The sequence below is a fragment of the Myodes glareolus genome, chromosome 4 (genome assembly GCF_982192425.1).
Source record: "Myodes glareolus chromosome 4, mMyoGla1.1, whole genome shotgun sequence".
In the NCBI taxonomy this organism is placed as follows: Eukaryota; Metazoa; Chordata; class Mammalia; order Rodentia; family Cricetidae; genus Myodes; species Myodes glareolus.
The window spans coordinates 35,044,109-35,066,736 of record NC_142029.1 but is presented as its reverse complement, the minus strand read 5'-3'; the positions used below and the strand labels follow the sequence as shown (position 1 = coordinate 35,066,736).

Here is a 22,628-nt window from a genome sequence, read left to right as displayed (position 1 = left end):
AGCTTTACCCAAAGTAATTACACAGAAACTGTATTAATTTAAACACCGCCTGGCCCATTATCTGTAGCCTCTTCTTGGTTAACTTTCATATCTTGATTCAACCAATTTTTAATAACCTGTATGTCACCACAAGGTCGTGGCTTACCGGGAAAGATTCAGCGTGTCTGACCTGGCAGCTTCATGGAGGGCAGCTCTCTGACTCTGCATTCTTCCTCCCAGAATTCAGTTCTGTCTTCCCTGCCTACCTATGTTCTGATCAATCAGGCCAAGCAGCTTCTTTATTAATTAACCAATGAAAGCAACAGAAATACAGAAGACCCTCCTACATCATTTCCCTTTTTTCTGTTTAAACAAAAAAGGAAAGCTTTCATTTTAACATAGTAAAATTACATATAGCAAACAGTTATAAAGCAAGAATTATAGTTACAATATCTATATCTATTTTAACTTTCATCATAATTAAGGAAAACTATAACTATAACTAACCATTCTTCAACTCCATCAAAGACTCCAGAAGGATATAATATTACCTAAGTAAAAAAGAAGTAAGCAACTTCCAAAACTCTAGAAATGACAGAGACATCTCGCTGCCTGTACAGTCACCCAAAGTTCTTTTGTACCATTGGGGCATCCATCTTTGGCCTACAGGCCCATAGTATCCAGCAGACATTTACATGAAGCAGGAAATTTCAAAGGCAGTTCAGTCACTATCTGCTGTGTCCTGCAGAATGTCTAGCAGACTCTTTCATGAGTCAGGAAACCTGAAGGATCATCTCACCTTTAGGCAAGTACACCAGTCCTCTCTCTATGGGTTCTCTGTGTCCAGTTTATGCATCAGTCCAGGCAAGAGCAGTTTCTTGCCCAGATGTCTATCAAACTCCATAAGTAGCCTCTTCGATGCCCATCTTCCTCTTGAAGTAGATTGGTGCTCCCAGGAGCAGACGTGTCTCATTGTCATGAAAAGCCCTAAGTTATTAAAACATTTAAAATGCCATATTCTGTAGTCTTTGAAAGATATGAAGAATGCCTATATAACTGAAATATATCTCTATATATCTAGAAAAATCTAATTAACATGACTACAAGCTTGACTATTATCGATGATTATACATTAACAATTTATATTTCCTAATTATACATTACATTTTTAAATGAACTACACAATCACAATACCTTAATCAAGATCAGAAATACATATACATATAACAAAATTGACCTTAAACTTGTATCAATAAGTCAAGATTTATACCAATGCAAATTATTCATACCTATATCATATCCCCCTTTAAATGTAAAAGAACATTTATAAGCAATATTTGGGAATATGGGCACAATTATTTCTCTCCAAACTGCTTTGTGCTGAATGGGGGTGCTGTTATTCAGGGCTTTCATGGTATAACCTGTGTGCTAGATTCATCTCAGTCAACAGTTGAGCAAAGTAATTTCTTGAGGGTGTTTACAGCAACCTTTCAGGAGGACGGGGTCTATCATACCATATTGGGATAGAAGCAATCCACAGGGTCTCATCCTCTGTGAAAACAAAAGAAGACCCTCCTTTCCAAAGCATCATATTCTTAGACCCAAATCCTAAAGTCAAGATACCTTTAGAACATATATGTTGGTTTAGTTTTGCAGTTCATACAATGAAATGTTTTTCTGTACTTAGCTCCTTCACCGTCAAAAGTTTTAAAGAAAACACAATGTACATAATCCAGACTCTCTGTGAATTTTCCATTTTTACGTGGCTTATTTTTCTTTATTTCTTTTAATCTATAACTATCTGTACTTTGTCTCTTTAAAGACTTTACCCCTTTTTTTAAGGCATTAACTTTATTCTCTATATTCTTTTTCTTCTCTCTCCCAAGCCTACGTATGTCTAAAACTATGATCCATTTAAATGTCTTTTATGTCTGAATCTGTCCTATTATGAATCTGTAATTCTTTATTATCCAGGAGCATTTCTTAAAATGTTAAGCACTTCCTAAAAACTTTAGTTGCACCATGTAGAGATAATATGGTACTGCCTGTTTACTGCCAGTCTAAACCTTAATTGCACTGTTATTAGGATAATTATGATAGTTCGTGCCTGAGACCAGCACAGTTCAGCAGGGCTGAGCTGAACCACTCCTGCCTCAGAGCCTTTTGGAGCCCCTGAGCCACGCACAGTTCCAGGCACACAGCAGTCCACATTGTCATCAAGCAAGCCTTAGCACTTTACTTCAAATGCTCCATTCAAAAGCTCAGACAGAGATTGCGATGGCGGCACAGCCCAGGAAGTGGTTTTTCAAAACCGCCACTTTCTAGTAGACCTGGTCCCGCTGCCTACTCAGGCAGGAAGAGCCGAGCCATGGGCATGGTCTCAGCTACTTTATTCCCGACCCGGAGTGGGCACACAAACGTCCGGGCCCAGAAATGCTCCATAGCCGGAGTTTGCACCAGTGGCTGGGCCCAGGAAATCGCATTTTAAAATGGTGCTTTTTTTCTGCCGATAATGCTGAAACAGGAAATCTCTCTATAGAACGCCCTAGCAAACAGCAAAATCTGTGTTAAACTCTCTTTCCCTTATTTTTAAGCCCTCTCAGGTTTTATGTGGAGTTCATTACCATGCTGGGCGCAACTCTGTAGAAGGAGCAGTGGGCTGATTTTCGTCCCGCCCTGGCTCCTGGTCGCCTGGCTAGCTTTACCCAAAATAATTACACAGAAACTGTATTAATTTAAACACCACTTGACCCATTATCTGTAGCCTCTTCTTGGCTAACTCTTATATCTTGATTCAGCCCATTTCTAATAATCTGTATGTCACCACGAGGTCGTGGCTTACTGGGAAAGATTCAGCATGTCTGACCTGGCAGTTTCATGGCAGGAAGCTCTCTGACTCTGCCTTCTTTCTCCCAGAATTCAGTTCTGTCTTTCCTGCCTACCTATGTTCTGATCAATCAGGCCAAGCAGCTTCTTTATTAATTAACCAATGAAAGCAACAGAAATGCAGAAGACCCTCCTACATCATTATTTCATTTCTTTCTTTCATCATTACATGCTGTTTTGAGCTAATAATTATTGCTCACATTTCCTTTAGAATATATTTTTATATTCAAGATGGTTTACACTGTTTATATGCAGTGTAATGAGCATGTCATACTTGTGGTCTACTTTCTAAAGTTAAATATTATGGAACCCTCAGTGACAGATTGGTGAAAGACCTTTCATAGGGATAATCTTGTGGAATTTGTCTTTTCTGGTCTATTTTTATCATTATTACTACTTTAGTGTATTAAGACATGTATTCAAAATTCTGAGGCCTGGAGTGATAACTCAGTCTGCAGATTGCTTGCCTTCCAAGCATTATAACAAGACTTTAATACCCCAAAAATCGTGCAAAAATATCTGGATGTCATAGAGTATACTTGTAATGCCTGTGTAGGAGATGAGGAACCACAAAATCCCCTAAGGCTAACTATAATGGGGTTCAATTAAAGATGCGACAAATAGCTAAAGGGGAGCTAAAATCTGAGGTTAAAGATGTTTACTTACAATGGGATTCTCTGTCCATTTTTTTATTCTACTCTATATTCTCATTTTTTGCTTGTCTCACTTGTTATATATACTTCTATCCATTACAAAGATTCCAAGTCATATATACCCTTAAAACCAGCAATTCCTCAGCCCTGGCAGGTTCCAGGGCTGGAATTCTTTTGCCCAATAACAAACCAGATAAGTGTTTTTACACACACAGAGACAGATCCATGGGAGTGGCTAGTACACATTGAATGAGCTCCTCAATGAAGAAAGGTTATTAAATCATCAACGAATTGAAGAAAAGAAGGTTAATGTGGTACACTACATTTTTAGGTGATAGATAAAAGGTTTATTTCAGGAAAATTTTGAATATCACATAGATTGTTTAAATCTGCATGCCGTATCTTTTCTCCCAGTAAACATAGAAGCTATCAGGTAACCAGGCAAACTACATAAACAGTTAGGAAGTGTAAACAGAGACTACCCTTCAGTTTCCCAGCTGCCCAGACTGGAATAATCAGACAGAAACTATATTAATTACAACATTGTTTGGCCGATGGTCCAGGAATATTTCTAGCTAGCTCTTATATCTTATATTAACCCATTTCTATTCATCTGTATATATCACTACAAGGCTGTGGCCTACTGCTAAGGTTCTGGCATCTTTCTCCTTCAGCAGCTACCTGATGTCTCCTTGACTCCTCCTACTTTCCTCTCTCTGTCTCTGTTCAGATTTCCCACCTAACTTTGCTAAGCCATGGGCCAAAGCAGCTTTACTCATTAACCAATAAAGGCAACATATATACAGAAGGATATCCCACATCAAGATAGAAATCTTGGCTTTTAATCAGATAACACATACATGAGACCTGCAGGTTTTACTGGCCTTGGTCTGGAGATAGACTTACTGCTCTTAGCAAAGAAGAGACCCAGACCTCCTAATTATCAGTTCTGGTCTAGGCTGTTATCAGTTGTTCTGGTCATGGGGTAAAACCAGAACAACAGCGTGGGCAGGTAGTAATTCTATGTCCTTGGTTATCAGTGACTATCTTAGATGAAATGCTCTATGCCTGGACCCTAAGCACTGGCCAAATGCCTGCTGATAAAGATAATTGCAAAAAGGTAGATCTCTCCGCTTACTTAGGTGAGAGGAATGAAGACAGTTTAGTGAAAACAGTTCCGAACTGTGGGAATTAATTCCCAAATATATAAAAGAAAAGATATCAGCTAGAGCAAAAAACCTACAGCAAATTTCAGCCACTTACAAAGCAATAATGTCAAAGACCCTCCATAGTAAAGAGCACTAGCCTTTTGTTTTAGCCTTTATCAGTTCCCTTAGTTCTGATAAGCTGATCGTGAAAAGGTGGCTGAGCAATTACTATATAATGTTGTGGCTTGTAGCATAACTAGCCAGACAGCCTGGCCTACTTGACAAATTCCAGGCCAATGAGAAACCCTGTCTAAAGAATAAAATGAATATCAACTAAAGAATTTCATTCTAGGTTGTCTTCTGACCTCTAGTCCATGTGCACACACATGCACATAAACAAAGCCGAGCACATACATACACCTGAACAACGCACAAAACTGTTTACTCTCTTTACAATTATAAAAGGATGTGTTTTGAAGTTCATACAAACTAAAGGTATGATCTGAAGTAGTCTACTGCACTTAAGGACACACTGAGCAAGACTTAAGGTCGTGTGCAATTCTTGAGGGTCAGTTGTTGTAATGACTCCAAATGAGTTTTCTGCTGTCCCCCTTGGGCTGCTCAGGTTCTCTGCACAGTTGATAAGTGGAGAATGAGTGGAAGGATTAAGCATCTTCTGTCTCAGATCCTTATCTCGAAGTGGCATTGCCATATTTCTTTCTTCTCATTGCAAAGGCCTCAACTCTGCCCCCCTGTGGCACTTTTTCTTCAAGGGAATGTTTTGATGCTTGAAGAAGTCATCGGGAAGAAAATTGGCTCTCTCCTTCACAGGAACACTCAAAAATAGAATAATCTTTCTGGTTTTATTTAGAAACCACTTCAAGACCACTTAAGCAGGTACTTAACAGGCTTTGTGATAGAATTCTTCTGGGACTTTTTAAGATCCATTGCTATTTTTACAAAAACGGTTCCTAAAACTACATTTTATTTTTTAAATTTATTTATTTATTTTTTATTTTTTTCCATTCAAAAATTTACACTTCCTCCTCTCCTCTCATTTCCCTCCTACTCCCGCACTTCCCCTCCTCCCTCCCCTTCCCTCCTTAAGAGAGGTCAGGGAACCCTGCCCTGTGGGAAGTCCAAGGCCCTTTCCCCTACATTCAGGACTAGGAAGCTTTGCTAAAACTACATTTTATAAGGAGAACCATAGCACTGGAGAGATTCTCAGTAGTTAAAAGCACTAGCTGTTCTTGCAGAGGACCTAGGTTCATTCCAAGCACACACTCGGCAGCTCACCACTATCCAATTCTAGTTCTAGGGAATCCAATACCTTTTCCTGACCTATGCAGGCACTGGGAATACATGTGGTGCACAGGTAGACAAGAGAGAAAACACTCATATGCATAAAATAAAAGTTTAATCACTTTTTAAAAAGTTTTAAAAAGAGAATCACAGAAGAGGGAGAACTTTTAGCTCTTTGTCCCCCAGCGATTTGGTGAAGTGGCCCTGCCCAGATGTGAAGTGTCTCTGTGGCAGCGTGGGTTTTCCTTTGCATCACTGATCTCCTTAACTGAGAATATGGTCAAGTGGGGTCTCATGTAATGAGACTCATCTGTTTGGACCTCAAAGCAAAGCTCCATTCTCAAATAAGCGATTCTCTAACAGACTTTGATCTTGTAGTGTAAACAGCCACGAGTTCCATGTAACCTTCATCCTGAGAGGCCACGGGAACACACTGCTCTGCACAGTGTGCAGCGCAACGATCAAAGTAACAGCTGAATAATTATAGCAGAATCAAGCTGTCTCGGTGGTGTACTTATTGGCACATCTTATCAAAAAAGAAGGCACATTCTGAATTCTGATGTTTTGCGAAGGTCTATCAATTTTCAAGAGATTGTAATTAAGAAAATATTATACTTGGCAGAACTTTCTGCTATTATCAACTAACTGAAAATCAAAGGAAAAGCATGTTGTGTAATGTAATTGCTACAAATTGTGGCTATTTGGAATATTAGTGTAAGACCTGGAAGGATTTTCATTGTATTTGTGTGCTTTATGGAAGGACAAATTGCAAAATTAGTTTCAGGCAATTTTGTAAATGTGAACAGTAAATCACAGAGAATAGTTTGTTTTGTTCCCTCTACACATAGATTTGTTTTGTCTGAAGGAGACACAGGTGCTATGCCTCCGTATGACAGCAGATGGCAGTAACGATGCATCAAAAATTCATTCAAGCTTTTGTTTTGTTTTGGTGTGTGTGTGTGTGTGTCTCTGTCCTTCTATCTGAGTAGTGTTTAAACGTATGTGACACCCAAATCTAGAATTTATAATGAACATTTATAGTTAAAAATTTTCTTAGTATTCTTTTCTCCTTATTTTATTTCTCTTTTTAATAAGGGCCTGTATTCTCTATTGTTATCCTTATACTTTGAAAAAGTCGTCATGCTTTAACAGAACAACAGAAACTTATTTTTAACTTTTTCCCACGCAGACGCTATTTGACATTTGACCAGAAGAATGCTAAGGACATACAGCCAGGACAGTGCTCTGGAGAAGTGGGAATTCTAAATTCCAAACTTCTGTTTCTTAATCTTCACTTCCATGTGGAAATTTGCTAAGTACCAATGAGGGATCCCCTCTCCTTTCAGATCCCAGGAACTTCTTCTGTGGTTCAGAGAAAATGGAAGCAGCAGCAACATGTTTCTCAGCCCCGAGGGTCCGGACAGCAGAGCAAGGCCCGGATTAGCGCTGTGGCAGCTGAGATAAAGCAGATCCGAGCGCGGAGGAAAACAGCCCGGATGCTCATGGTCGTTCTTCTGGTCTTTGCAATTTGCTATCTCCCAATCAGCATTCTCAATGTGCTAAAGAGGTAAAGCCCATGTATTTATTTGAAAATCAGGCAGCTTGGCATTTAATTAAGAACTCCTTTCTTTCTAAACAGACAAAACCCTCTCCTAGGTACTTTATCGGGCCAGTCAACTCAGTTGTTAGAACACTTAAGGCAACATCAGCCTACTAGCAAGCTCGGTCAGTGGAGATTTTCAGTTGAATGGTAGATAAAATAGCTGTTTTCCTAACCTCTCGGGGTTGATTGCTAAGCCTTAGATGGAGGAAACATTCTAATAAAAATCGTGTTTCAATAACTAATTTCATAAATAAAATTACACATTTGAGTTCTTTTTCATGAGAATAAATGGGTTTCCAACATTATTCTCAAATATATAAATGACCACACTACAGTCCTTTCTGTCAAAAAAAATATTTTCAGAATAAAAAGAGATAAGAACAATTTATTTGGGGCACTAAACACAGCAGCCATGAAGTAGATATTTTGTGTTCAACATTAAACCTAGAGAAAGATGTTCATTTCTTGAAATTATTGAAATAATTTCAGTATCGATATTAATATAACATATGTATGTGTTATGTTTATATAATGTAGTATAACATTATATTATACATTCTACATATTATAGAATAATATGGTACCATGTTATATTCATGACAATATAATATATTACCATGTTGTATTGTATCAAACCTGTTGCACACAGACTGGACCCAAGGCAACCTTAATTCTGTTTCTAAAAGTCTTCAAACTTAATCTGTTCCTTTTCCCAAAGTCAGAGTCAGTATCATATTCCTCACAGCTGGGGACCTTAGGGACAGATAGGCTTGGCTAGACTCAGATAAAAGGTGGTATAACCAGCTGAAAAGATTGGCTCTTTATGTTCGTTTAAAGACACTTTTAATGAAGAAGTAGAAAATGAGCTTTTGTTCAGAAACATCATAGCCTTGTATATTACAAGGTTTTGAGAAACCCTGATCTTGAGATCTGTGTCCACTCACAGTACATCATTTCCCCTTTACTTCTGCTAAGTCTCTCCTCTCATGTTATTTCTCACAGAAATCAAATGCAAAAAATATTGTCTTGCTAGTTTCTGTTTCTAATATTGAGTGTAATAGAATTGAATGACACTGAATAAATAGATTCTTCCTTTCTCTTCCCCTCCTCCTCTCTCCCCTCCTGCTTTTTCCTTCTTCCCCTCCTTTATTTACTAGTCTAAATGAACTAGTTTAAGAATGGATTTAGCACTCTGTGAGGTGCACATTTGAATTTCTTCTATCTCTGCTCTTGACCTCTGCCTCTAATCATTTCCAAATGCCATCTTGTCAATAATACTCAGCTTATTATTCTGAATTGAGTACCTTCCTTTCCTGGGGAGAAAAATTTTTATGTTTAATGTTAAAATGTTTCAAGTTTTGAGCAATAAACCTGTTTGTATACACAAACATTTTAAAACAATTTTGAAAATTGTGTTTACTCATGCCATTTTTTAAAAATATGTATATTTAAATTTAGCCTTGCTTTGCATATCAATTTTGCTTTCATTTATTTTTCACACACTGTAAAGTCCTGTCTTCTTTTTCTTGAAATGTAGTCTTTTGCCTGTTTGATTAAAGCTAACTTCCTCCAAGTGATCTAGTATTTCAAAGACTTTGAACTCGCACTTGTATCTTATTGCAGACTGAATTTGTCCACATTCTTTCATTCTATGTGTGGTTTTACAAACTTTTACGGCTCTGTAGAGCATCACTGTGTCCAAGAAATTCATCACTATCATGCACCTTTCTCTTTGGAAAGCAGTCTAAGCTACAAGTCACATGGTCATTGATAAGGCCTCCAGGAGGGAACACATCTCTTCATCCTGGGACAGAGTAGCTGCAAGTGTGTGGCTGGGTTAGTGGACATCACTGTTAAATTCTACCAGAGAAGGGAGAGGGAGATTTCTAAGAATAGAATGTGGTGGGCTTGACTTTTCTTTTTAGTGGTGTGTGTGTGTGTGTGTGTGTGTGTGTGTGTGTTGCTGCACACATATCATAACACAGGTATGAAGGTTAGAGGACAAGAGAAAAATTGTCGGGAGTCAGTTCTTGCTTTCTGCTCTTCATTTCTGCAGCTGTGCTGTGTATTCCGAGGTAGCCGGGCTAGGGGCTTCCAGGAGATTCTCCTGTCTCCACCTGCAAGCTCACAATATGATTGTTAAGATTACAGATGTGCTCTAATATGTCAGGATTTTTATGGGCGTTCTGGGAATCTGAACTCAGGTTAATAAGTCTTTACAGGAATTACTTTTACCCCCTACCTAATCACCCCACACCAGTGAAAGACAACGTTGAAATTGCTCAAAAATGGCCTTTGAGTGTACTGTAATACATTTTCAGTTTAACATAATATATGAAAACTTGAAACTCATGTACCTAAAGACTATCAGAATCTTACTCATTGAAAACCTGTCACTTACTCTATACAAAGATACCTCATGAAAATTTCAATGAGACTGGGAACATTAGAGATTAGGAAATATACATTCATCAGTGCACAAGTGAACGTGGGAAGAATTTAGCAGTCCAATTTTGAACTGCTAATTAAAATATGTGCAATGGGTCTGGGAGATGGCTTAGTGGATAAGAACAGTGGCTGGTCTTCCAGAGGACCAGGGTTCAACTCCCAGCACCTACATGGCTGCTGACCACCATCTATAACTCCAGTTAAAGGAGACCCAGCACCCTTCCATGACTGTTGTGAGTACCAGGCATGCACACAAGTGATGCACAGACTGGTACGCATGATACCATCCATGCATATAGAATAAATTTTTAAAGGTGTACAGAATGGAATAGCAACAAGGTTAGTCAATCCATCTAGAAACAAGAGAACAGGATGGAAAGTCAGCTTCTATCTTGTTGACAAGAGATTTGCGTTTCCTGATTCCAGCCTTTTCCTCTGAGCCGACTTGTATTTTTTTATGTACCCTGCGTACCCTAGAGGTTCTGATGGGTACCCAAAATCATTCTGAAGATACGGGGCTGTCAGTGCAGAGTTCAGGGCCAGTTTATTGCTGTGAAGTTTGTTCACCTTTGAAATTTCAATTATTTAAAGATCCCTCTTGATTTTGTTTCTGTTTCTCTTCCTACAGAGTGTTTGGGATGTTCACACACACCGAAGACAGAGAAACTGTCTATGCTTGGTTCACGTTTTCCCACTGGCTTGTGTATGCTAACAGTGCTGCTAACCCAATCATTTACAACTTTCTCAGTGGTGAGTGTCCAGTGTTTCGTCAGTAGCTTCTCCTCAATGGTGGAGCATCCAGAGCAGATGCTCCGGGACAGTTCTGAAGAGAGATACAGAAGTTAGTGTCTGTTGTGGGAGCTATTGCAGCTCCTGACTGGATTGGTTTTGGATTTCTTCTTTTTGAAAGTGAATACATGGCACGAAGCATTTCAGAGGACGCTGTGCAATATTTTCTCAGAAAACTTAGAATAAGTAGTAAATGGACCAGTGAAAATTTTGAGTATCATACATTTCTTTTATCAAACCTGTGATTAAAAAGTATGAAATACCTTTATCTGTTTTGCATTTATATGTTATTTTTTTGTCAAAATGCATGGCATAATTGAAACTGGATTGAAACCAACCCACTTTCAGATATTTGTATACTTAAGTTCCTTGAAGAATTCTCACTCGCCAAAAAAAACCCAGGATTTCTCACAAATAAAAAATACACATATAAAGCTGATTAAGCACACCTATGCAATATATTTTGCATATATTATTATATATTATGTATATGTATATGCAATGAAATAGGATATCATCTAGCCCCACTTCTTCCCTTCAAATCCTTGTCATGATCTCCCAAACATACATATACCAAGTTCATGTTTGGTTTTGATTGTTTTAATAGTTCACTAAATTCATATAGAACTGCCCATAAGTGTGTAAGTGTGTGCCATCCCCTGGAGCTTCGGAAGCCTACAGGTGGCCTCATCAGAACTATGCTGCAATTATCTACATTTTTGTACTGTTTTGTTCCCAATTACTTGGCTATGTATTTGTTTCCCTTTCTAACTATATAGTCATTTTTATGTTCAAGAAAACTATTTATTGTACATTTAATAAAGAGCATGTGCCTTCCAATTTCATATTGACTTTTTGGTTTGCATGATTTGTCTAAGTACTTAGAACATTTAGATAGAGAAAGACTTGATGGGGAGATAATTACAAATAGAAGATCTATTATAGATCTCAAAAGTTAAAAAATAAAAAAAGGATTTTGTGGTTTTGCTATCAATACATAACAAATGTTTGCATCAGTTTAATTACATTTAAGCTTTGATAACTGCATACATTTACTGAAATGTTACATGACAATCTAGAAATATAATTTTTTATAATTTCACGAATTAAAAAAGTTTAGTTGGTAAAATAAAAGGACAACCAATTTTATTTCAGAAAAGTAAGTTTGTCACTTTTTAAATAATTGCGGCCCACACCTTGGCTGGTGCTCTGACCTGGCACTGGGTAGCTGAAACCTGTACAGAAGTTGGGAGGCAAGTGTTTGAAGCGGAAGGCACAGACCAAAGCAGAGCCCTGGTATGAGGCTAAGTTGGGCCACAGACTATGATCTGGTGTGTGCCTGCCATTGTCCTAGGCCTGGGAATGGTCACCACACTTAGTCCCTCAGAAGCATAGGCCCAGAGAAAAGAAAGAACAGTTTCCACGAACAATCTTCACTCTAATAAAGGTAATCATTTCATCATCTTAAATGCCTAAATCTCACTAAGAGGTCAAAGATAAGTACTTGCTAAGATTCTTCCAGTTCCTTGCTTTTCCTATTTTGTCACACATGGGATATGGAAGCAGGATTTTCATAAAAACTACAATTTATTTTTCCTGTTTTGTGACCTCCCATGGTTTCAGCATCTTTATATTATAGCACATCTCTGTTTATTTACTTATGCACAACGTAGATAGATTTAATTGCTTTTAAAGCAATCAAGTGCCTTACAGAGTTAAAAACTAATGAGAAACACAAGGGTTTTGACTTTAAAGAAAGAAAAAAAACGCCAAGTATTACATAGGAAAATACTTCATCGTTTAATTTCCTTTCTCTATTTCCTTTATTGATACAAAATGCTCCACCTCACTGTTAGTGTGGCTCAAAGGAACCACCTGTGCACTCGGCATTGAGAGCTGTTGATACATAACTCACTCTCTTTTCATTCTCTCTGATCTGCCAGGAAAATTTCGAGAGGAATTTAAAGCTGCCTTTTCTTGCTGTCTTGGGGTTCATCATCGCCAAGGAGATCGGCTCGCAAGGGGACGCACAAGCACAGAGAGCAGGAAGTCCCTAACCACACAGATCAGCAACTTTGATAACGTATCAAAACTCTCAGAGCACGTGGTGCTTACCAGCATAAGCACACTCCCAGCAGCCAACGGGGCAGGACCGCTTCAAAACTGGTAGAATATTTATTGCTATGATGAGGACACCCGACTCAAACTATTCTTTTATACAAACTCTATGAATGGAAGTTTTAGTATCCAGTTGATCTAAACCTAAAATTATTTGTCAATCCATTTTTTTTGAATCGATCACTCTTTGGAAATAACCAAATTTGAAATACTTCCTGAACCATTTACTCGAACATGTTTTACCTTTAAACTGCAGTTGGATATATTTTAGGCTATTTCTTCTTAGTTTTTAGAACTGAAGTTTGTGGCAATTAAGGGTTTGAACATTTCTAATTCTTTTTATAACTCCTTGTTATTTTAATTCCACAACTCAAAATGGTTGCTAAAAATCGCAGAAAATCAATCATTTCTTTGACTGATAAAATAGGTAACAATTATTAACTCAGTTAACAACAGACATATGTTAATTGACTTAATATTTTTTTAAAAAATTCACAAAATCTATCATTACAATGTGCTAACTGGGAGACTATGTCTGAACAGAATAGTATACTATTTGTATATATTCAAAATTTATCGTTGAAAATCATATGAAATATATACTCTTAAGCTTAATTTGCCACTAATTTTATCTTTCATTTACTAAATGTTCTCAGGTTTATAACTTTACAAAAGCTAAGATCTTTGTGTGTGTGTGTGTGTGCAATACAGAATCAAAATGACTGTATTAAATTAAAATTTTTTCAGCAGCAACTACTAATACCTAATTATTTTCATCTCTGGGAAGGATTTAACATTTAAATTAAGAGCTAAAAATCAGATTATTGTATTCTTCGAATTAGGGAGAATGAGTTAGTCAGCCTGGCAGGAGAAAGAATGTGAAGCCATGGTGGTGAACATAGGAAGTGAGGGAAGGGCTGTAGACTCCAGGTCTGGGACAGGGCTTCAAAGCTGAGTCTCAAGCGGCTTGCACTAGGCTAGAGTTTGGTCCCCATCACTGAAAACAAACAACAGCAAATAAATGATACAAGGCTTGTTGTCGTCTATGAGGGAAAAATGCTGAGGATTCTCAGGCCTGGCGGATTAGTCACACAACCAAAGACAGTGGTCCCCACCACACACTGGCAGTACTGTTACAACCCCCAGTCCATCCCCATTAGGTTATACTATACTCTCTGTGTTAGTAATTTTAGCATGCCTGAGGCTAAGAGATGGGAAGTTAGGAAAATAGAAGGCTTGCTACTAACTTATTCACAAATAAAAAGTATAGAGTATACTTTGTATAAATGTAAGTCAGGGAATTGAAATGATAGATTTTTTTCAAATTTATTCTCTGTAAAATTATTCTGATGAAAGTATTCACTTCTAAATTAAAAGTTTGTAAGTATACTTATAACGTTGTTCTCCATCTCATACTGAACAGTAGACACTCTGATTATATCGAAACAGGATGTATTTAATATTTAAGAGAGATTTTATTTGAAAATAATTACATTGTCACATTGCCTTTGCCCAACTCTTCATTCTCAGAGAAAATACAACAAAATTATCCATACTTTCTTTTCAAAAGTTGAGGATTTTGTTACCATGTGCCTTTTAGTACTCTAAGCCAGGACTACCCTCTTACATGAGGTTTATCAAAACTATATGGCTGAGTATTGTGATGTTCTCTATCTATGAAAATGATTACTTTCAGTGTCTCCTTTCTCCCCTTTGAGAACTTTGTCTACCACGTACTACATGAAAGGAGAGCTGTAGTTTTCTGATTGTGGTGGCATTTAGCACTTTAAGATTTGAAAATAAGTTCAAATCCTCTGGATAATAAGCCTTAATGGCCTTGAAACTCAATAAAGATGATATATTGATTTTATCCGATATACTTGGGCTTCATTAAGTCTAAGCTGTTAGACAGTATTAGATCCTAAGATGCCAGTTCTTGTTATATAAACAAGTGGAGAGGTCTTGAGTGGGGATGGGGTGGAGAAGGATGGAAAAATAGAGAAGGAATGGGAAAAAGGGAGGGAGGGAGGGAGAAAGGGAGGAAGAGAGAGAGACAGAGAGAGAGAGAGAGAGAGAGAGAGAGAGAGAGAGAGAGAGAGAGAGATGGAGTAAGGAAAAGAAGTGGGATTGGTATGGTCAATCAAAAGTCAGAATTTTTTTGTTCTAAATTAATGATCCTTAATGTGTCCCTGAACCACCAACACCTGCAGTTCCCAGGAACTAAGATTAAACATGTATCCCAAACTTACTGAACCTGAATGAATGCCTTGGGCTTTATATCCAGAAGTGTATGAGCTTACAAATTCTACAGGTGATTATGACGCACTTTAGCCTTGAGAACTACTGCTCTAAATGGTGTCTCCATTAGCCCAACTTATTAGCCCATGTGAAATAAAGTCTTTTACTGCACAGGTATCTACAGCAGGGAGTACCATCTTCACTACTGTCGGCCTGGCTGGAGGTCTGAGAGAAGAGGCTGAATGTCCATGTGGAGTCTCACCCATGTCATCTCAAAGAGATAATGGTTTACAAAAACAGCTGCCACTGTGTTCTTAGTGTGATGTTAAAGAAGATGGATTTTAAGGCACTTGTGCGCTTTATAAGGGACCTGGATGACTGGAGATTTCATTAAAAGTTCTCAGTTACCGATTTTATTTACTAAAGTTTCTGTTTTATGGAAGCAGCTCATTTTCAAGAATAACTATTGCCTGGAAGAAAACTGTTGAATAAAACTGATACATGAATGAAACTCTGGGAATGGAATCATGAAGTATGTACATATTTCTCAACATTAGGGCCCATGAATTCTGAGTGATTTGAATTCATATGGTGACCTTTGTAGGAGAAATGGTTAAAAAATAAAAGGCGGCCCCAAAACATAGCAGTGTTATTGGGGTGTTTAACTACTTACCTCATTGTGTGCTACTGGCACAGATGAGGGACTTTATTGGAACAGTTTATTTTGGAGCTCAGTTATGCTGAACATTGGACATTGATCTGCCTTTATTTCTATTGTATTTCAAACCTTCAATGTGAGATGTTAATGTCATTAATTTTGTCACTAATAAGGATGGTGTAATAGTTTTATCAAATATATTTGAGATTAATGATTTATGAATTTTTATTGTATCATAAACCTTGACATTTTGAGTTTATTCATTGGGGCTAAATATCATCCCAAGTTTGTGAGAGAAAAAATGTGATTCCTAAATTTTCCACAATGTGGAATTAAGTAGCTGTAAATTATTGGTAAGTTTAGTGCAAAAGTGTTAGGCACAGTAATACTCAATCTTACCCCAGTGCACATTGATTCAGGAAGAATAGCAACTATGTTCATCAGTGACAATATGAATGTGTCTAGAGATGTTATTAACCATAACTGAAATGAGGGCTATTAGCACTTTGATACAATGTAACAATATCAGGTTCGCATTAGCGATGAATCAAACAAGCATCAACGCCATCTCAAAATACATAGATAGTCCTTACAATTAGAGACATTTCAATGAAACTCAATTTTCAACAGGTAACTCTTCTCTTTCATGTCACAACCAAAAGCATAAATTCCATCAGATTATTTTCAAACAGTTTTCACATTGCTTGATGCAAAATAATGAGATTTGGGGGCATCATTATATAAGTATGAAAGTTTTAATTTACAATCCATTCTATTACTTTATGCACAGCAGAAAGCAACAGGAACGTGAAAAGCACTGTTAGTCCTCCAAGTTCAAAGGGAATGTTTTTCCTACAGTTTTCTGCTATTGAAAAGGGGAACAAAAGACTCCCCAACTTGCCACGTATTTCTATTCTTTTAAATTTTCTTTATAGACTTTGGAGTTAGGAAATCTACATTTTTCATGAAACGTGTTTCTATTATTGTATCCATGTATGTATCAGCATGTCAGTTGTTCAACAAGTATACATTTAAAGTCCTTTATGCCTGATTGTACTGTGTTTTCATAACTATCTTTCTTATTCAAACAATGTGGCTATATGTCTCCCATTGTGAAGGTCGAATTATGTAGTTTTTAAGTAAAATATTGCTGAGAAGTCCATAATCACATCTACATTGTCCTGCTGTACTGTGTGAAAAATTATGTTGTTGTTCAATACATAAATTGGATATTTGCTCATAATTATTGTCAAGTCTTTGCAGGTAAGGATTGAATTAACCCTGATGCTGTACTTGATGACCAAAATATTTTCCAATAAGTTTATATAACCAGGGATAATTATGATATAAAGGGTTTTTAATATTGTTTCTAAGAAGGAGGTACTATAATAAAGGCTAATGTTAAATACACAAATATTTCATAAAAGCTATATAAAGCAACAAACTTATAGAACTAAAAATTGAAGCTTTTATCTGAGTCAGAATTTTCCTGTGTTTGTGACTTAGAATATTGATCCCCTTAATTTTCAGATTACTATCATAGCCTGCAAATGCATGAGTTAATTTTCACTAGGTAATTAAACTTTTAAACTAGACCTCTAGTTGACTCTTCTTTTACCCAGTTGATTCTCACAACTTCAGAATCTAGTGCAAATGGTTTAAATTTATAAAATTTATTCTTATTCAAGACATTTTATACTAACCTTTGTGAAAACTTAAAATGATCAAGGTAATCATTTGACTCATACGGAAGGAAGTATGATCGAAATGGCATGTGGCTTCCCTGGAGGAAGAGAGCTATTTTGAAATGAGGTTCCAAGAGGAGTGAGTGGGAATGCTGTGGGCTAATCCACAGTCACACACTAGACACCAGCCCTGAAGAGAGGGAAGAGCATCTGGCCTTCCATTCAAGCCAATGGCCATGTGCCAGGAGTGACAGAGAAATTGTAGAGGGGTACTCCGGTCTTGTCCTCTTCACCTGATTCTGGTTGGTCACCTGTCCTGCTTCTTTCCAAATCCACCCTTGTCCTGCACTCCAAAGCCCCAGATCTGCTCACCACCCTAAAATCCAACTTCATCAGGCTCTCCTTGTCTCCTGAAGTGAACAATGAACAAATTTCAGAAAAATATGAATCAAAGCCCCTAGGAAATGAACATGGAAGTGCTAGTGTCTCTGCAGTAGGCTGCACAGGTCTCTGTGCATCTACCCAGGGAAAGCATAAGAATGTCCTCTGTCAGTTCTATTTTTAGCAATTTGAGGAATCTTCCTACCAATTTCTCCACTGGTGGCATCAGTTTACATTCCCATCAGGAGAGAGAGTTACTGTTTCCCTACATTCTTGCTAACATTTGATGTTTGTTTTCTTGATGGAAACTCTGATGGGGTGATATAGTAAATCAAAGTAGTTTTCATCTGCATTTCCCTCTTGACTAATGATATTGAACACTTTTTCAAATATCTGTTGGTCATTTGTGTTTCTTCTTTTGAGAACTGGAGGATGTTAATGTTCACTTAGTGTTCAAATTTTGCACGTACACACACATAAATGTATATGTGTGTGTGCATTTATACATTTATATACAGATGATGAATATATATATACATACATACATACATACATATCTATGTCTATTCCCTGTCTAATGTATAATTGAGAGAGATTTTCTCCCATTCTGTTATTATGGTGACTGGTAGCTTTGCTGTACAGATTTTAATCGCATATAGTTCTATTTGTTGGTTTTTGACGCTATTTTTTATTCTACTGGAGTTATTTTCAGGAAGCCCTTGTTTGTGCTCATATCACAAAATAAAATGTTTTCCCTCTAGAAATTTTAGACTTTAGGATCTTGATCTAAGTATTTTATTCATTAAGAAACTTTGTACAAGTTGAGATCTAATTTCCACATAAATATTAATTTTTTGCAGCAGCATTTGCTGAGAAGGCTCTTTTTTCAGTGTATTTTGACACCTTTGCCAAAAATCAGGTGGCTATAGCTGTATTGATTCACATCTAAGTCTCCAGCTCCTCTCCAGTGATCTGAAGTCTGTTTTGTGCCAACACCTTGCGTTCACCATGGCTGCAGGATAATTTGAGGTCAGGATTTATGATAGCCCCAGCATTACTTTCTTGTAGGATTGCTTTGTCTATTTGAAGTGTTTTGTCTATCAGTTTGAGGATTTCTCTACAATTCTGTGAAGAATGTCACTGGAGATTATATTAAATATGTAGATTACTTTCTGTGCTATAACAATTTTTGCAATACTCTGCCTATCCATGGGCGTGGAAGGTATTTTGGAAATCTAGTGTCCTGTTCAATTTCTTTTTCTCAGTTCCTTAAAGATCTCATTTTGCTCACCTCCCATTGCTAGATTTATTTATAGGTGTCTTGCCCTTTATATTTATTTCCTATTTATTCATATTATTTTCTTTGTTTATTTACTTTTTAGGTTCTAGGAACCAAATGCATGCTGCTGTCCTTTTTAAGCAAACACTTTACAGTGAGATAAAGTCTTAATTCTTCAATTTTTTTGTTTCGCTTTCTGTTTTGGGTGTTATTATTAATTTTAATGAGGTATTCATCCTAATTCCTTTGTTGAAAAGATGCATTACTGGTTTGTAGAAAAGATATTGATTATCGTATGATTTTGTACCCTACTTAGCTGAAAGTGGCTATCGGGTGTTAGAGATCTGTGATGGCATCTTCAGCTCCTTTTAATGAAATGACCATGTCATGACAAGGGTAGTTTAAACTTTCCTTTCGTCTTTATATTTCTTTTTATGTATGTCTTGTGTTATCTAGTGACTTGGGTCACCTTATTAAAAGTGGAGAGTGTGGGCACATGTCTTCTCCCATGTCTCAGAGCCATCCTCATGCTGGCTGTGGTTTTGTTGTAAAGAACACATAGCCTTTACAGTAAGTACTTCAGTGTATCTCTACAACACATAGTTCCTTTAGAACTTTTATCATAAAGGTATGTTGAATTTCATCAAATATCTTCCTGCATCTATAGAGATGGTTATGTAATCTGTGTGCTGTACTACACTGACCAGACCAGTTGTATATTGAACTGACCCTGTATCTCTGGGGTGAACCCAATGTGTTGGTGAAGTACAGTTATAATGTGTTCTTGAGTTCAGTTTCCAGATATTTTATTCTGAAGTTCTTCATCTGTGTTCATCAGAGAAACTGGATTGTAAGTTTTGTTATTTTGTTGTGCCCTTCTCCAGTTTTGGTTTGAGCAATACTGGCTTTGAAGAATTTGTTTAAGAGTGTTCCTTCCCTCTTTTTGGAAGGGTTCTTTTTTAAAATTGTACTCATTTCTTAATTTTAATTTATTTTTATTTAATTTTTATGAATTTCATGTTGATGGGGTTTCTGTCCTGCCAAGTTACTGCAATCAAGTTCCAAAGAAATCACACAGAAGTCTATATTAATTATAAAATGATTGGCCCATTAGCTCAGGCTTCTTATTAACTCTTATAACTTATATTAGACCATTATTCTAGTATATGTTAGCCACATGGCTCAGTACCTTTTTCAGTGGGGCAGGTCACTTCTTCCTTCTTCTGTGTCTGGGTAGGACAGCAGAGGAAGCTTCCCACTTCCCAGAATTACCCTGCTCTCATTGACCCACCTCTATATCCTGTCTGGTTGTCCTGCCTATACATCCTGCCTGGCTACTGGCCAGTCAGTGTTTATTTAAAAGATAATTGACAGAATATAGACAATTGTCCTGCACCACTTCCCCCTCTTTTTTAAAACAAAAAACAAGATCATCCATGTTGCCTGCACTTTTCTGTGAATACCCAGACCTCGGAACAGGCATGCACTTTCCCAAACCAAGCCCACGAGAATGGATGAATATCCTAAGGGTTGAAACACACAGATACAAAAAGACCTTGCTCATTCACCAAAGAGTAAATGGCAACTTTATTAAACTCAAGTCGGGTATATATACTAGGGGGCTAGAGGGCAAAAGAGCAAAGCCCCCTCCCATCAGGAGCAGTGGAAGAGGATGACAGGTGCCCAGTGCCCAAGGCCAGAAGCAGCTGTGGTGGCAGACACCTGAGGCCTGTGGCTGAAACCTTGTTTACAGGTGGAATTACCATAACAAAAGAGGGCCAAATTCTTTCTTAAGCTAAACCCTCAGGCCAGTGCAAGAGCAGAATAGCCACGGAGCCAGAGGTAAAACGGCCCTGCAAATCACCAAGAACGAAAGGGGGGAAGACCTGTGTACCTACACATCCATACTCCATTTTTTGAGAATGTGGGCATGGTTCTCCAGGCTACTTCCTACTGGTTGGGGGTGCTGATAATCTTATGCGGACCTAAAGATAATTTATAATTATGATCAAGTCCTGAATGGAATATCCTGTGAGTCTTGATCATCTCAGGCAACATCTTGAATCTCTTCTGAATGTAAAACTCTGACATCTAGGCCATCTCTTCCTACCAGAGATTTCTCAGGTGGTCTTCCTTGATCAAACCTGATTTTTCTTAACTCAGAATGAATCCATAGCCTCTCATTTTCTGTGGAAACAAAAGCAAAACCTCTTCTCCAAAGTAACATACCCTTTGATTTCAATTTTGAAATCAAGGTATTTTCAAAATACCTATCTTGGATTAATTTAGCAGCATTGATAAACAAATATATTTTAGAAGCTGTTCTCCTTCCTCAGCATTCAAACAACTCAAAGAGAACATAATAACATACAGTATCCAGACATCTGTGCATTTTTCATCTGTATGTGGCTTTATTTTAACCTCTATTCCTTTTATTTTTAATTTTTGGTTTTTTGAGACAGGTTTTCTGTGTATCTTTGTCCTGAAACTCACTCTGTAGACCAGACTGTCCTTGAACTCACAGAGATCCACCTGTCTCTGCCTCCCAAGTGCTGGGATTAAAGATGTGTGCCAACACACCTTGAACTCACAGAGGTCTGTCTGCCTCTGTCTCCTAAGTGTTGGGATTAAAAGGTGTGCACCACTACATCCAACTACTTTCTTTTTTATTTTAAGGACTTTAGCCTTTTTATTTACTCTCTCAAGCTTACAAATGTTTTTTAACATACTGTAACCATTTAGAGATTTTCTTCTTCTTTTAATCTCTCTTTACTGTGTCTCTCTTTCTCTTGACCAAGTGAGTCTATAATTTACTAAATAATATGGAGAGGATTAAAACCGTGGCTTTGACGGCTAGATCCATCCCATCCTTAGCTATCTGGAACCATGTTTATTGCCACAACTCTATGCTGTTTCAAGGTTCTTGCCAGCAAGCAAGCTGCAACAGTGTGTCCACAAGCAACACTCAGGTGCTATCTCTGTAGCCAGACCTCCTGCCTCAAAGAGTCAGAGTTTGCACTGGTAGGTTGGACCAGAAAGCTGGCATCTTAAAATGGTGCTGCTTTTTTCCTGCTATTGCTGAAAACCAAAAGGCATGCAGTCAGCTTTTATCAACACCATTGAAGTGTTTCATGACAGGACCTCTTAAAGAGCTACAGTATTTTGCAACTAAAGCTGAGTCAGGAAGCCTCTCTTAAATGAGAGTGCTTACCTCTAGCAAGCAGAGCATATCCAAGAAATTGCTGCTACCAAGAAGCCATGCTTTACTCTATTCTTTTCTGTCTAGAATTACTTCCCAAGCTCAATTATAAACTGATTGTCCCATTAGCTCAGGCTTCTGATTAACTCTTATAACTTATATTAGACCATTAATTTAGTGTGTGAATCTATATTTCCATCACTCCCTTTCCAATGTTTAAATTTATGACCTCTTATTCTTTTCTTATTATTGTTACATATAT

General features: G+C 37.5%; 1 protein-coding gene across 1 annotated transcript; it reads left to right on the top strand.

Annotated features, from left to right (window-relative positions):
* Positions 1–6,972: 6,972 nt before the first annotated feature.
* Positions 6,973–17,417, top strand: LOC148122228 (orexin receptor type 2). The gene is made up of 4 exons (XM_087905380.1): positions 6,973–7,535; positions 10,648–10,769; positions 12,752–12,974; positions 15,339–17,417. Exons 1-4 carry the CDS (start codon positions 7,291–7,293, stop codon positions 15,391–15,393), a joined length of 645 nt encoding a protein of 214 aa, XP_087761506.1. The 5' UTR covers positions 6,973–7,290; the 3' UTR covers positions 15,394–17,417.
* The last annotated feature ends 5,211 nt before the right edge of the window (positions 17,418–22,628 follow it).